Below are 17,374 nucleotides of genomic sequence, written 5' to 3'. Positions count from 1 at the left end.
TCTGTTTATTTAAAAATGTTACAATGAGAAACACCTTTGGTGACTTCTTCAGTTTATAAAAATAATATTAACAACACGTATGAACTATTATGAAATGCTAGGTAAAGCTTTTTATGTGAAAATAATTCACTCACAACTAGTTTGTACAGTACCTTATGGCTGCATTTGTGCCTGTTAGAAATGCAGGATTATGAAATGGTGAATTTCAGGAATTGACTGAGTGGTTTAGTCAATAAGTAAAATAAATATTCAGATCTTCCAACTTGTAAGTGATTTCTCAGAATATACCCAAGTGGTTAGTATAATTAAAGGCATATGAATTCTTTATTTTTTGGCATAGCTTTGGTGAAAATAGTAATAATCCAGACACACTTGTTTAAACAAATGTTAATTATCATTGACAAGACAAACACTATGCTACACATAACTCTGTGGCTAAGGATCTGTGCCTGTGGCTGGAAGGTTGCTGGTTTGTATCCTGCGACCTACAGAGGAATCCTACTCCGTTGGGCCCTTGAGCAAGGCCCTTAACCCCAGCTGCTCCAGGGGTGCCATATAAATGGCTGACCCTGTGATCTGACCCCAAGCTTCTCTCCCTGTCTGTGTGTCTCATGGAGAGCAAGTTAGGATATGCGAAAAAGACAAATTCCTAATACAAGAAATTGTATATGGCCAATAAAGTGATCTGATCTTATTTTAACAAAACATACAACACACAAGTTACTATATTTACAGCATGTAAAAAACAAGGCGTTTCTGAATCCTAACATCCTAATCACCCAGAAAACGCCAGACTGCTTCTAAGGATTGAACACTAAAAAAATGCCTTCTTAGGCCAAAATAAGAGATGAGCTGGTAATCGAAGAGGCACACCATTCAGAAGCCGGACTCTTTGGAGGTCTCCCGCCGAGATGAGAACAGTGTATGCTGTCAGGGGACTTCACCAGAGACTGACCTGAGGGAATCATCTGCAGAGTCCAGGCAGAGAGCGGGGTCCCACCCTCTCTTCCGAACTCAGTAGCTTGCAGGCTCTGGACAGCACAGCCACATGCCTAAAGGAACAAAAAACCAGGAACAAAAAGGGCTAAAAAGGGTAAAAATAAAATTAATTCAGGGTTGTTCGGTTGACCATGATACCTTGTGGCACTGGGGCCCTGAGTTAAATTCTAGACCTGGGATGTTATATTTGTGGAGTATGTACAGTATGTCCTCACTGTGTTTGTGGGTTTCCTCCAGTTGCTCTAGTTTCCTTCCACAGACAAAATACTGTAGGTTATTTGGCTCCTGGGAAAATTGGCCCTGGTGTGAGTCCAGGGTGTGTAATGACTTGCCCCCAATGCTTGCTGGGTTGGCTAAGATGTCCCTCGGACCCTGTATTAGGTTAAGCAGGTAGAAAATGGATGGGTAAAAGACAGGAAGTGCCCTGGACATTACAACATCCATCACAAGACACCAGCACATTCACACCAGTGCTGATTTATCTACCAGCATGTCTTTGGACTATGGAAGGAAACAGGAGCACGTGGCAAAAACCTAGTTAACATGGGGAGAACATACAAACTCCACACCCCCGGTCCAAAAGTGAATCAGGAGCTCCAGTCCTGCAAAGCTCCAATGCTAACCATTCCACTACCATGACATCCTTGTTTTTGTCTTTTTCTGTTTACTCCTAGTTTACTCTGAAGATGTGGGCTATTCTCTAGGCTCCTCACATAACCCCAGGATAACAGGTGTCATTAAGGAAACACAGAGGAGTCATCAAGGTTTATTAGCAGCAGGAGGGGGCAACAGCTACGGACATAAATGTCATACAAACTTCAAAGGATAGTCACTGAGTGGAAGGCAAAGACATTCATGTTATTCTAATCAGTATACATTGCATCTATTTTTGCTGTATACAATATTTATGAATTTTCTTAAAGGTGCTTAAATATTGATAAGGTTGTTATTCTTATTTTTAATTCATTTACAATTTCATGGAATTAACACAATTTCAAGCAGTGCAGTATTGCTTTCAGGCTGACAACACATCCTGTATTAAAGAAGTGCGATCTACAGTCACCTATGTGGTGATGTACATTTCTGCAGCTGCAGTCGTGATACTGGCAGTGTGTGGAAACCTGATTGTGGTCATCTCTATTTCTCACTTCAAGCAGCTCCACACACCAACCAACCTCCTCCTGCTCTCTCTGGCTGTGGTAGACTTTCTAACGGGACTGACTGTGTTGCCCTTTTGCTTAATTCTTTTAATAGAGACCTGTTGGTATTTTGATACAATTAACTGCATATTTTACAACACAATTGGTTACATAATATTTTCTGTTTCATTTTATAATGTTGCTTGTATCGCTATAGACCGGTATTTGGCAGTGTGTGACCCTTTACTTTATTCCACCAGAGTAACAGTAAAAGCAACAAGATTGTTTATAGTGTTTGTGTGGCTGTTTGCAGTCCTATACAATTTGGCACTCATTTATTTTAATGGAAATATTAGCAGTACAGGAAAAACAAATGTATGTCTTGGAGAATGTAAGTTTGGGATCAGTGAAGCCTGGGGTATAGCTGATTTAATTACTGTATTTATTCTGCCATGCTCTGTGATATTATTATTATATGGAAAAATCTTTGTTGTGGCTAGAAGGCATGCTAAAATTGGTGATTTGGTTAAGAGACAAACAGTTTCTAAAAAAAATAATTCTGAACTTTCTACCAAATCTCAAAGAAAAGCTGCAAGAACATTAGGAACTGTAATTGTTTTTTTTTTATTGTATTTATGTAAATATTTTGTAAAAAGTTTTGTTAATGCTGATAATTTTTTATCTCCTTCTTCTTCAGTAGATGTTAATTTTCTAAATTGGTTAGTATATTTAAATTCTTCTCTCAATCCTATAATTTATGCTCTGATTTACCCATGGTTTCAAAAGTCTGTGAATCTAATTATAACACTTCAGATTTTTAATACTGCATCATCTATGCTGAACTTATTTCCTGAGCACTCGTAGGTATGTACTGCTACTCTCAGTACTTTTCCATTAGAACTGTAAGGTGCATGAATGTATCATTTTAAGATGTATATTTTTCTTAATTTAATTTTTTTTTCAGAAATTGTACCAGTTTTAACATTCATTGTAACATACATTAGATGCAGAATTTTTGTGCTCTCAATCCACCTTCAATCCCATGATAGGAGCAGCTCTCACCAGGATATTTGGCTTTCTTATATGAATGAATTTCTGCTAAAAAATCAGTATTTATATCAGTATGATGATATGACTTGACGCTTTCTTATCTACTGTATACTGTTATGGAATGTATTCTGTTTTTGATTGCACACAATGTATTAACTTAATTAAAAAATAGTAAAAAAATATTGATAAGTTACATTTGTATTTATAGTTCAAGTGTACTGTAGAGATTCTCCCAATTTTATTTGTACTTAATTGCTTCACTCTGTACTTCCAGGATAGGAGCAGCTCTCATCAGGAGAGTTTGCTTTCTGATCATGAATTTCTGACAAACACTCTTATCAAATACAAGAGGGAATATTTATTAAATACAAGAGGGAATATTAACACAATGAGTTAAACCTATGCAGTATGTAGTTAAAAGTATAAAAAATGTCAAACTTTAGAACAAAATAAACACAATATATTGCAACATAATACAGGGTGTGATTGTCAGGAATGTAGATCACTCTGGAGAGAAACATGCGTTGTTATGTGACCACAGCTGAAGGAGGCTGGTGGCCTAACAATACACAGCTATGGACTATAAGAGATCAGGCGGCTGGTTCATGAAACAGGTTTAACTTGTTCAAGATTTTCTCTAGATAGCCAGATTGAATTAACCAGATTACTGACTTCAGGTTTGCTCCAGCGTCACAACGGCAAACTCGGGTTTCAGTTGTCAGTTTAAAGCCACACAGGGTTTATCAATCAGAGAAAATGTGCCACTCTCAGGAGGCAGGAGTTTCAAGCCTTGACTCCTTTGCACCAACAAAACCAAGGCAAACAGCAAAGAATGTATGTCTTTATTCGGAGAATATGAATTATGGCTCCTTATGGAAAACTATGAGGGGGTAAAATCTGTTGCCCATAACTGCTGCAGAGGGAGCAAAGGGAGACTGGAGAAGGAATCATAATCATCAACACAATAAAGAACGCATTCCTCCATTATTGGGTCATTGTGTTTTTCCCCAACTTTGTGTTGTGTATCAAATAATATGGGTGAAACTTTTTCCCCCAAGTTGCAGAAAGTCTTAAGCTAGGTAAAATGTGACCTACTTATAATAGGAAGAAAAATCCTAAAAATAAGGTCACCATTTAACTATAATGTGCTCATCCCTGATGGTCTGTCACAGCTCTCCTACCTTTTTGGATACAGGGTTCAGGTTGAGGGGAGGACCTCAGGGTGGCAATGTTATGTAGTACAGCACATTCAACAATAATGTCACATTCCCTGTCTGGGGTTACCCTCAGACCATTAAAATGAACTCTTAACTTCAACAACAGCCCCATTAAAGTGGGTCTGGGTCTCCAGGATCTAATGCCAGCAGCCATATCACTCTGCAACTCACAACTGGCAACCCACTGAAGCTAAGCAGGTGTGAGCCTGGTCAGTACCTGGCTGAGAGACCTCCTGGGAAAAACTAAGGTTGCTGCTGGAAGAGGTGTTACTGGAGCCAGCAGGGGGTGCTCACCCTGTGGCCCAAGTGGGTCCTAATACTCCAGTATAGTGACATGGACACTATATTGTAAACAGGCACCGTCTTTCAGATGAGATGTAAAAGTGAGGTCCTAATCCTCTGTGGTCATTAAAAATCCCAGGGTGCTTCTTGAAAAGAGTAGGGGTGTAACCCCAGTGTCCTGGCCAAATTTCCCATTGGCCCTTACCAATCACGGCTTTCTAATAATCCTAATCTATAAATTGGCTTTATTACTCTGCTCACCTCCCCACTGAGAGCTGATGTGTGGTGAGCGTTCTGGTGCACTATGGCTGCCGTCGCATCATCCAGGTGGGGCTGCACATTGGTGGGGGGCGAGGGGATCCCCATTACCTGTAAAGCGCTTTGAGTGGAGTGTCCAGAAAAGCGCTATATAAGTGTAAGCAATTATTAATTATAATGGTGTAAAAAGAAGCCCATCAAATTGACCTGAAAGGTAAACTAAAGGAACACAATACAATTGCTTCACAACACATTGCAATTTAGATCAATAATTGCTTTGTTTAATACTGTAGTGGCAAGGCTTATTAATAATACAGGAATTAAGTTTGCTGCTCCCTTGCCAGTCCCTCTCTCCCTCATCTCAGTGGTGCTGTACAAAGAAAGGCCATTCCATGTGGTTCAGATTTAAGGTGTTTTTCTAGCTGATATAGTTTCCTGATAAGGAACAACTCCCAAGGCTGAGATTCTCCAGCCACCCTAATGAATGGTCATCTCTGGTGCCTTACCGTCTGGAAGATTCCGTAGGAGAGACTCATCCCAGGTTGTTTACATCCCTAATGTCGGAGAACATTGTTACTCATCCTCCACCTTGATCAGCCAATCAGGAACTGGTAGGGCAGGGTAACCCCATGTGGGTCTCAAATGCCCGCAGGACTTTCAACCAATGAACGACCGTAGTTCCTCCAGATAAAAGAGGCAGCACAGGGCCCAGGAGGTGCCCCTCCAGGACATTCTCAGACTCAGCTCATACAATCACGTGACGGCCCAGTGTGTCTGAGTGCCAGGATTTTACTTTGTTCTAAGAGTTGAGACCGGAGGTCACCCACTCGAACCAAAGGATCCGCCTGAGGTTAGCCCAGCAGCAAGCCTCGTGAACCGCAGGTACCCCACCGCGAACACTCGCCTGATCAACGAGTGAACTACGGTCAGAACTGTCGACAGCTGAATCTCAGGATTCAAGACTAGCGCTACATCGGGAACGAACCGGTCTTCTTCCCATCTAAAGAGTGTGACTTGCTTGGACCCGCAGTCACTTTTCATGTGCACAATCTCTGCTAGTGCAGCCAGGACTAACTAGCCAGTCTTCAGAGAGTCACTGCTAGCGCGCCGCAGCAGGAGTATCTCCCTCCTTCTCCCACACCTCACGCCGAACCAGGACTGCCTGGCACTGGGCCAGAGGACGCGGATTGGACGCAGCAACAGCCTGTCGCTGTTCCTTTGTATCCGCAGGAGATTTGAATCCAAATGAATTGGATGAGTATTCAACAATCTGCATTAAAGCTTGAGAAATCAATTGCTACCTCAACCCCAGTTGATGTCAATTTAATTCATATGAGTGATGTACTTACTTTTGAGTATCTAATGTAGAAGTTGTAATCAAAGCTCATTAACGAAATGGTATAAATGAATGGTATACTGAATGTATGTGTCTCTTTGTGATTAAATATATACCTTTTGTATTCTGCTAACCCTCACTACAAGATCTGTTATGTTTATATGCACATTTTATGTATTAATAAATGTATTCTCGTGTATTAGTATCCGTGTGTGTGCATTGTTCCGCAAAGTTGGTTTTCTAATATCCATCGAAGAATCATTTTGTGACTTAGTGATACAATTAATAATTGTCCCAGTAAATGCACAAAACCCCTACAATACCTTGCTAAACATTATAGCACAGTGTATCCTAAGTATCCCAGAGGTATGCCCCCCAAGGGCGCATTTATAACAGTGGGGGACTTCAATGGCGCGAACCTGAAGAAAATCATGTCAAACCTGCATCAGCATATAAATTGCCCATCGCGCAGAACAAACACGTTGGACAATGTTTACACTCCCTTCCAGGATGGATACAAAGCACAACCCCCGACCTCCTTTCGGCAAATCCGATCACACCTCCATCCTGCTACTCCCTGCCTATAGGTAGAAACTCAAGCAGGAGAAGCCTGCGACAAGGACAATTCAGCGCTGTTCAGAGGAATTAGGCTCTATTCTAAGTCACTGCTTTGCCACCACTGACTGGTGGATTTTTCGCGAAGCTGCCGGGAACGACATTAACCTGGACTATGCTACTAGCGACAGTATATCAGCAAATGCACAGAAGATGTTGTCCCCAGTATTACTGTTCGCACATACCCAAATCAAAAACTGTGGGTAAATGGCGAAGTACGAGCTAAACTCAGAGCTCGAACATTCGCCTTCAACTCTGGAGACAAGGACACGTACTTCCAGATCCGATCTCAGAAAAGCCATCCAAAAAGCCAAATATAACTACAGGCTAAAACTTGAATCACAACAACCGGGACACTCGGAATATGTGGAACGGAATCCGCACCATCACAGATTACAAAGTGAAACACAGCAACACGACACACATCGCTTTTCCCCCCGATGTGCTAAACTCATTTTACGCACAGTTTGAAGTCCATAACACGGAACCAGCTAAGGAAATCCCAGTAAACCAGTGGGAACACCCACTGTCTGTCTCCAGAGCTGACGTGTACAAAGTCTTTAAAAAGACTAATCCACGCAAGACTCCTGGCCCCAATGCTATCCCGGGTCGTGTCCTGAAGGCCTGCACAGATCAACAGATCACGGACATATTTAATCTCTCCCTCATTCAATGCACAGTCCCCTCTTGCTTTAAGAAAACCACCATCATCCTGATCCCCAAGAAAACAGGAGTCAACTGCCTAAATGACTACCGCCCCATTGCACTCACATCCATCATCATGAAGTTCCTCAAGTGGCTGATCAAAGCACACATCACCTCCTTACTGCCTGACACCTCAGACCCACTGAAATCTGCATACAGACAGAACAGATCAACTGAGGATGCCATCGTCACTGCTCTACACACCAGCCTCTCATGCTTAGACAAGAAAGAAATGTATGTGACAAAGTTGTTTGTTGATTACAGCTCAGCATTCAACACCATCGTACCCTAAAGGCTTATCACTAAACTCCAAGACCTAGGACCAAGTTCCCCTCTCTGCAATTGGATCCTGGATTTTCTGACGGGCCAACCCTATAAATTCCTGTCCTTCTACTTTTCTATCCTTCTTAATGAGCTCAAGGACAAAGCATTTAATTGCCGACAACACCGCTGTACGCTGTACAGTTCGTGAATTGATAAATAAACCTTGATTGATTGATTGAATCATGTGCATGTTGGTGATGTAATACCATATCTCATAGATTATTTAATAACATACTGTAGGAATCTTTGTAGTGATGGAAACTATACATTATCTTACGTTATCTGTGTTAGACTTACTTGACACCTGAAGAAGTCTCCACAGCCAAAACATTGAGTCACTTTTCTTTCCCTTAAAGCATGGAATAAACCTTTACCTGAGGTATCAAGGGGCAAAAAGTGCTACAAAAAATGTGGCTACTGACCTCTGACTGTAGGCATGCAGTGAACACAGTAAAGCCTGAGGTTTTGTGTGATAAGAGAGTTTTAAAAGTGTGAGTTATAAGATGTGCATAAAGACAGTGAGGACAGGCATGAGAGAGAGATGAGCAGGAAGCTCTGACTTACTACAGTATATGTGAGTTATGTGAGCCTTGACTCTAAATGGCAGAATTAGACCTGAGAGAATGGGAAGAAGACATGGGAATAAGGCCTCTGGCAAAGTATGAGTTGTGAATAAAGGCAGTGGTGGCTGGGCATGAGAGAGTGGTGTGCTGGCAGCTGCAAGTGCACAGTCTGGGACTCAAGAATGACACGTTGTGAAGATCCGACATGTGAGTGTTGTGAGTCTGGGCATGAGGTTGAGGCACTGGAGTCTCTGAGTTGTGTGTTGAGTGTGTTGAGTGGAGAGACATCCAAGGCCTGACTGGTACAAAGTGAGAGAGCCTGTAGCCATGGTGAAATTGTGAGAGTGTTACATCGGGGGTGGGGGGCATCAGGTGTCAGAGTTCCAAGCATGGGATTGGACTCTGAGTGTGGTGTCTATGAGTAGGGAAACTCCTAGACAGAAGCAGGAAATTAAGGAGCAGGGAGTTTCCTAGCAAAAAGCCATTAAGAGAAGGCTCCCAAAGAGTATCAGCTGTGTCGTCCCAGCAGGAAAGTAATGAAGGTCCCGAGTTGAGGGAGATTCCACTGCTACTTCCTGAAAGGGACGAGAATGAAAGAGTCCTTGACTTAGGGCAAGCGACATTAGCAGTAAAGGCATCTTAATTAATAATAATTGCTTACACGTATATAGAACTTTTCTGGACACTCAACTTAAAGTGCTTCACAGGTAATGGGGATCCCCTCCACCACCACTTGTGTGCAGCCCCACCTGGATGATGCAACGGCAGCCATAGTGCTCCAGAATGCTCACCACACACCAGCTATTATAGGGGACGAGAACAGACTGATAAAGCCAATTCAGAGATGGGGATTATTAGGAGGCCATGATTGGTAAGGGTCAATGGGAAAAAATTGGCCAGGATGCCAGGGTTACACCCCTACTCTTTTCAATAAACACACTGGGATTTTTAATGACCACAGAGAGTCAGAACCTCAGTTTTACATCTCTTACGAAGGGCAGCACCTTTTTACAGTATAGTGTCCCCTTTAGGACCCACACAGACCACAGGGTGAGCACCCCCTGCTGGCCCCACTAACAACTCTTCCGGCAGCAGCCTAAGCTTTCCCAGAAGTCTTCCATCCAGTTACTGACCAGTCTCACAACTGCTTAGTTTCAGTGGGCTGCCAGTTGTGAGTTGAAGGGTGATATGGGTGCTGGCAATGTCATCCTCAAAGAGTAACACAGCTGAGGTCAGACAGGTGAAGGACAGAGGTGTGCGATACATGATGACATGTAGGATGACATATTATTTGTACGGGACTCAGAGCCTGAGAATCTGCAAACCGAGAGCTCAGAGATAGTTAATAAGTAAAATAGCTCTGATGGAATGAGAAAAAGCAAATCAAATATTATGTTCCTTGTTTTAGGTACCATGATGAAGGAGCATATAAAAACACTATGCTCGGAGCAGATAATGTTTAATAGGGGAAAAATAGTGCCGAAAGTTCCCCAACAGGCTGTAGGGGCATGTCAATTCCTGTGAACCCACTTGGAACACATCTTCCACCATCAACCCCATGGTGTCACAACATGCAGTACAGCTTGAATTTCTGCAGAACGATCTGGCCTGCTTAACGTTCTTCCTCTCTTCAACCAGCAAAGTAATTTCTCACTTGCTAACTTGGTTTACTGTGTCCTGTGGCTGCTACTCTTGAGTAGTCTTCCCCTGCTATCATCTTGATATGCCCATCACACTTCAGGGTTCTGTACTTCAGGAGTGGATTAATTGTGCAACTTCTTCTTTGTGAAGTGTTTTGCAATCTTTGGTATTAAAAGTTTTAAAGAAATTCAGTGTATGTGTTACAGTCATGAAGCTGCTTATTACAACACAGCCAGGGGTGTCCGCAGGTTATCCACTACCCCAAGAAAAGTGTTTCCTTTGTCCTAAACTAATTTTCCTTAATTTGTTTATTGTGATCTCCTGTACTTGTTTCACATTTAAGGTTAAAAGTGTCCCCTATGTTGAACTTATCTATATTCATTATATAGATAATAGATAATAGGCTATTGCCTATTGTCCTGGATCATCCTATAAGGTCTAGACACCCTCCCGTGGTTTTTTCAATTTTTTTAGAAAATATATGGTTACGAAACTGGTGAAAATCAGGATCTGACCGAACAGTATAGTCAATAAATAAAATAAGTATTCATAAACCCCAACTTGTTGAGAGGAGTAATAATTCAGGCACACTTGGTTAAACAAATATTTATTACAATGACACAAGACACAAACTAGACTACACACAAAAAAAACATACAACACACAAGTTACTCTATGTACAGTATTTACAAACAAGGCGTTTCAGAGGCCTAACTACCCCAGACTGCTACTCAGCATCACCCAATTCATTCATCCCTGACATACAGCACCCTCCTGTGTAAAGGGCAGAGCATGATGTGCCAACAACCCAAATACACAATGGATTAACTTGAGAAGTGTGAAATTACTTCACTGGTTGAGTAAAGAAAGAACTTTAAGCAATTTAAATTGTCCTGCATCTCTAACTGCTACAGATAAATGGAAGTACAGCATGAAGCAGTTACTGTCACTTATGCCGAGGGAAAAGACCCTGTGCGGAGTCAGAGAGAGAGAGAAAACAACTGAATTCCAAAGGCAAACGTTATCCAAATCGTCAGGTGTATTATAGGATACAACATTATGGGCCTGTTAAAGGTTCTCCCTTGAGTTAGTGAAGTAATTTTTCACTTTTCTACTTGATGTGCTGTTGTATACAGTATGTCACAGTGGATTAAATGAGTTCATTTCTTTTACTGTATATGTAGAACTTTGGATTATTTGTCTTTAAAATAGAAAATCAATATATTTATTACATTTAGGAATAAACAAATTAAAAAAGTTCCAAAAAAATGGAAAAAAAAAACAATCTACTTATTGAGACATTACCAGTCGTGTGATGATGTAGCTCTTATCTTTTATTCGGATTCTTTATATCAATCATATTGATTCTGGAAAGTTAGCAGATTATTCAGATTAAAAGTTGATTCAAACATGAGGGGATCACTGGTAGCTGCAAGAGGAATTCATTAATAACTGATCAGTATTTTGGTGAAATTCTAATTACAACAAGATGAGTTGGCAAATATAATAGGATGGCATACTTAATACTGTGACATTAACTCGGCTGGATGAGGAAATTACAGTCCTGGAGCTGTCACAACACGCTTCACTTCAGAGGAATTATCCAGGGAAAGTGCTGCTGGAATGCAGTTGAGGAAGATGGAGGGGTTTAAGAAAAAAACACAGTTATAGTGCAAGTGAGTATTGATGAGTAGGAGAACAAAAGTTCAAAATTATAATTTAACCCAAACTTTTGTTAAGCACAACCATTTGGCAAGTACAATAAGTAATGTGTTCTATAATTAAGACAAACACAATATTTTGTATGGCTTTTGATAAAAAGTAGGAGGTTTAGCACACTTTGTGAAAGATGCAAAAAGAAAGATACAAGCTGGGTAACACTCAGAAGTGTCTGCTTTTGCAAAATACTTAGATTTTTACGTTCACTCATCATTTTCTTCATCTTCATAAAGTGGCAAAGCAGCTTAAAAGGCAAACAAAATGTTAGGCTGGATTGATAAAAGCATAAAATGTATATAAAAAGTGTTATGTTAAAATTACATAAATCACATGTAAGGCCTCATTTCAAATATCATGTGCTCTATAAAAAAAAGTCTAGAGCAACCAGGTACTTTCCAGGGGAAAAATAGTAGGGAGTATCCTACCCTGATAGGCTAAAGGAACTAAACTTTTGAACAGATCTTCATCAGAATGGACAATGAAACACAAAACAAAGGAACAAAGGAAGCAGGAACTAGTATTGTGTGTTGCCTTATTACAACACTGAACTCGGCACTGCAGGGCTCTTATAGGAGAGCTGGCAACACCTGGAAAAGGAATATATCCGCACAGAACAGCATGGAACTTTATGGGACCCAGGGGTTTTCAGGGATCACTTTTGTTGGAAGACAAATTATATCCTGACTAATCTCAGCAACCACTAACAGAATCTGAATTGTTGTACAATGCTAGAAGACCCCCAGGTAAATACAGAACCAAGCTCAAATCAGCAGTTATGTTAACCATCGATTCAAACATTTTTGCAAGTGTAAACACTCATGAACCTGTTGTTTTGTCTGATTTTACACAACATATTCCTTGCAATTCACTGATAATAGATATGTCATTTTCAATTTACGAGAATGTTCAAATGTAGCAATAATTGCAGGAGCATAGGAAGATTAGGGGCTGTGCATGATCTCTTCCTCCAAAGTTTTTGCTGATTGTATTTACCCTTTGATATCTTATTTCATAAGTAGTTCACTTTATTTTCTGTGATGTAATTGTTTGTTTTTCACATTCTTTTAAGTTTCCATACTGTTAGCTATCTTTTTTGTTTATTCTCAGTTCATTCTGAGGATGTTGGTTGCTCCCGGAACAGATCATCTGCTGAGCATAAAATTACATAAATTGATTCAGTTTTGATGTGCATTTTGACATGTGTTACATGCATATACCTTTGTTTCTTCATTAGTCCTGAACCACTTTCAATTTCTGGAAGCCTTAAACACAGTGCAATAAACGATAAGGAGTTATTAAATTTAATTGATTCATAATTCAATGGACATAACACAATTTCAAACTCTGCAGTACTGTTTTCAGACTTACAACTCATCCTGTACTAAGGAAGTGCGATCTACAGCTGTTTATGTGGTGATGTATATTTCTGCATTGGCAGTGGTGATGCTGACAGTGTGTGGAAACCTGATGGTGATCATCTCTATCTCTCACTTCAAGCAGCTCCACACACCAACTAACTTCCTCCTGCTCTCTCTGGCTGTGGCAGACTTTCTAACAGGAGCAGCTTTGTTGCCCTTCTGCTTAATTCTATTAATAGAAAGTTGTTGGTATTGTGGGGAAATGCTCTGCATGCTTTACAACACAATTGGTTGTATCACAGCTTCTGTTTCAGTTTATAATGTTGCTTGTATAGCTATTGACCGGTATTTTGCTGTGTGTGATCCTTTACAATATTCCACCAAAGTGACAGTTCATTTAACATGGTCACTTGTGTTGTTTGTGTGGCTGTTTGCAGTCCTATACAATTCAGCACTCATTTATTTTAATGGAAATATCAGTGGTACAGAAAAAACAAATATTTGTATAGGACAGTGTAGTATAGTTATCCGTGAAACCTGGGGTATAGCTGATATCATTATTTCATTTATTTTGCCATGCTCTGTGATAGTATTATTGTATGGAAAAGTTTTTTTTTTTGTAGCTAGAAGGCATGCAAAAGTCATCAATATGGTTAAGGACCAAACACATTCTTGTCAAAAAAAGACAAGTAAAATGTCTACAAAATCTGAAAGAAAAGCGGGCAAAAAGCTAGGGATTTTACTAATTGTGTTTCTTCTGTGTTTAATGCCATATTATGTGTGCAGTTTTGTTAATAGTGATGACATTTTATCTTCTTCTTCTTTAGTAGTAAATAATATTCTAGGTTGGATGGTATATTTTAATTCTTCTCTCAATCCTATTATTTATGCCTTCTTTTACCCCTGGTTTCAAAAGTCTGTGAGACTGATTATAACACTAAGAATTTTTAAAACAGCATCATCTCTGATCAACTTATTTCCTGAACATTTGTACTTATACAGTATACAGCTACTATCAATGCATTGACATTACAGTGGTGTGAAAAAGTGTTTGCCCCCTTCCTGATTTCTTATTTTTTTGCATGTTTGTCACACTGAAATGTTTCAGATCATCAAACAAATTGAAATATTAGAGAAAGATAACACAACTAAACACAAAATGCAGTTTTTAAATGAAGGTTTTTATTATTAAGGGGAAAAAAAATCCAAACCTACATGGCCCTGTGTGAAAAAGTGATTGCCCCCCCTGTTAAAACATAAATCAACTGTGGTTTATCACATCTTTGGAAAGCTGAGTTCAATTTCTCTAGCCACACCCAGGCCTGATTACTGCCACACCTGTTCTCAATCAAGAAATCACTTAAATAGGACCTGCCTGACAAAGTGAAGTAGACCAAAAGATCCTCAAAAGCTAGACATCATGCTGCGATCCAAAGAAATTCAGGAACAAATGAGAAACAGAGTAATTGAGATTTATCAGTCAGGAAAAGGTTATAAAGCCATTTCTAAAGCTTTGGGACTCCAGCGAACCACAGCAAGAGCCATTATCCACAAATGGCGAAAACATGGAACAGTGGTGAACCTTCCCAGGAGTGGCCGGCCGACCAAAATTACCCCAAGAGCGCAGGGACGACTCATCCAAGAGGTCAGAAAAAAACCCACAACAACATCCAAAGAACTGCAGGCTTCATTTGCTTCAGTTAAGGTCAGTGTTCATGACTCCACCATAAGAAAGAGACTGGGCAAAAATGGCCTGCATGGCAGAGTTCCAAGACGAAAACCACTGCTGAGCAAAAAGAACATAAAGGCTCGTCTCAGTTTTGCCAGAAAACATCTTGATGATCCCCAAGACTTTTGGGAAAATACTCTGTGGACTGACGAGACAAAAGTTGAACTTTTTGGAAGGTGTGTGTCCCATTACATCTGGCGTAAAAGTAACACAGCATTTCAGAAAAGGAACATCATACCAACAGTAAAATATGGTGGTGGTAGTGTGATGGTCTGGGGCTGTTTTGCTGCTTCAGGACCTGGAAGACTTGCTGTGGTAAATGGAACCATGAATTCTGCTGTCTACCAAAAAATCCTGAAGGAGAACGTCCGGCCATCTGTTCGTGACCTCAAGCTGAAGTGCACTTGGGTTCTGCAGCAGGACAATGATCCAAAACACACCAGCAAGTCCACCTCTGAATGGCTTAAGAAAAACAAAATGAAGACTTTGGAGTTGCCTAGTCAAAGTCCTGACCTGAATCCGATTGAGATGTTGTGGCATGACCTTAAAAAAGCGGTTAAGGCTCGAAAACCCTCCAATGTGGCTGAATTACAACAATTCTGCAAAGATGAGTGGGCCAAAATTCCTCCACAGCGCTGTTAAAGACTCATTGCCAGTTATCGCAAACGCTTGATTGCAGTTGTTGCTGCTAAGGGTGGCCCAACCAGTTATTAGGTTTAGGGGGCAATCACTTTTTCACACAGGGCCATGTAGGTTTGGATTTTTTTTTTCCCTTAATAATAAAAATCTTCATTTAAAAACTGCATTTTGTGTTAACTTGTGTTATCTTTGTCTAATATGTCAATTTGTTTGATGATCTGAAACATTTCAGTGTGACAAACATGCAAAAAAATAAGAAATTAGGAAGGGGGAAAACACTTTTTCACACCACTGTATATATATATAATGTGCATTAATTTATTTGATTTTTTTGTTTGAATGATTTGCAATTAAAAAAACAGTTTCAATATATATTGGACTTAGAAGAACTTTTGTTTTTTTACCACAAGGAACTTCATTTGTGATCCTGAGCACATTCAAAATACATCCTTTAAACATTCATACATCAAAAGCCTATCCTTCAACATCGATAGAATGATGGAACAAGCAGAGGCTTTTTTAAAGCATCTTCCTTCACTGGAGTAAATTCGACACTCCTGACTTGACTGACTTAATAGTAGGACTCCCGTGGAACGCCATTCAACTAACAACCTGGAGTTCAGAGAGGGGGAGTGTTAGTGGATTCCTGATTTGAAGAGAGTTTAGCACAGGAGTGCTCTACAGGAGACTGGGACAAAGAAAGAGAGTGCACGCTACAGAGGTGAAGTGATTATCAGGCCTTTATTTCAGTACTGAAGTGAAGACACAGTAGCAGCACATGCGAGCTAGAGTGCTCTGCCAGTTGCTCTGATACTTGTATGTCTTTTTTATAGCCTGTACCAACATTTGTTCCTAAAACCACAACATACTGTAGAAGCCATGTCCTCCTGCTGGCTAAACTGACAAATGATCTCATCCTATGGTTAGGGGTAAACCTTTTCCACCGTCTGTTACTTAAAGTTCATTAGGCTATTTATAACAATCTACCATCTGCTCCTTTGTTTTTATCAAGTGCTACATAGCTCGTTGATCAGACAATTTATCCCTGTCATCTGTCTGCATTTTATTTTTAGCAAATGTCACAAAAAACATTTTTATCAAAATGTGCTAGATATAAGCTATTGTTTTGTAGGCTACAGGTTAAAAGTGCTCTGGTTACAGTTATGTTATACAAAACATAAAATCCAATCCTTCACTTGCATAAATTTTATTAGGCATTGATTTAATAAAGATAGATGGATCCAGAGAGAACTTAGTTTTTCAAGTGAGTAAGGTATTTCTGGATTTGAATTTTCCAGCACACGGGGTGAGGCGCGCCAGAAGGTGGTGGAAGAGACAGGGAAAGTGTATCTTCCAGTGCAGTGACAACTGGCCGTGGAAGGGTGAGCCCAGCTCAGTGTGCCAGTGGTTCTAGTGAATGCAAGGAAAGACCTATATTTTGCATCGAAGAGAGATGGAGAAAGCAGAGGAGTCTGACATAAATTCGTCAGTTCCAGCTCTTCCAGTGTAATAGAGGACTGAATACTTGTTACTCAGAAAGGGAATGGAAAATCTTTCATTGACTAATACCTCTGTAGTTTTTTTGGGGGGGAACTGAGCAGGCTTTTCTGAAAAGGGAACCACTGGCACATTTTAAGAACCCAGAGGGGTTCATCAAACAAACAGCGTCATACCACCCAAACGCGCATGTGTAATCTGGTGACATGCCGCCCCAGGACTACAGTTTGTGGCTTGGGGGTCGACTGACAAACATACATGTTGCAATAAACAAATCATATTATGTTTAAAGCATCAGGATCA

At 40.3% G+C, this 17,374-nt stretch overlaps 2 protein-coding genes across 2 annotated transcripts; both read left to right on the top strand.

Annotated features, from left to right (window-relative positions):
- The first annotated feature begins 1,976 nt into the window (after positions 1–1,976).
- On the top strand, positions 1,977–3,002 carry LOC148840218 (trace amine-associated receptor 13c-like). The gene has a single exon (XM_088936645.1). It carries the CDS (start codon positions 1,977–1,979, stop codon positions 3,000–3,002), a length of 1,026 nt encoding a protein of 341 aa, XP_088792771.1.
- A 10,166-nt stretch (positions 3,003–13,168) lies between these two features.
- Positions 13,169–14,233, top strand: LOC148840217 (trace amine-associated receptor 13c-like). The gene has a single exon (XM_088936634.1). The coding sequence runs from the start codon at positions 13,169–13,171 to the stop codon at positions 14,231–14,233; it is 1,065 nt and encodes a 354-aa protein (XP_088792760.1).
- Positions 14,234–17,374: the final 3,141 nt, after the last annotated feature.

This window comes from Atractosteus spatula, chromosome 2 (assembly GCF_055471065.1).
Source record: "Atractosteus spatula isolate fAtrSpa1 chromosome 2, fAtrSpa1.hap1, whole genome shotgun sequence".
Taxonomy (NCBI): domain Eukaryota; kingdom Metazoa; phylum Chordata; class Actinopteri; order Semionotiformes; family Lepisosteidae; genus Atractosteus; species Atractosteus spatula.
Note: the sequence above shows the minus strand (reverse complement) of the source record. Positions and strands in the feature narration are given on the sequence as shown.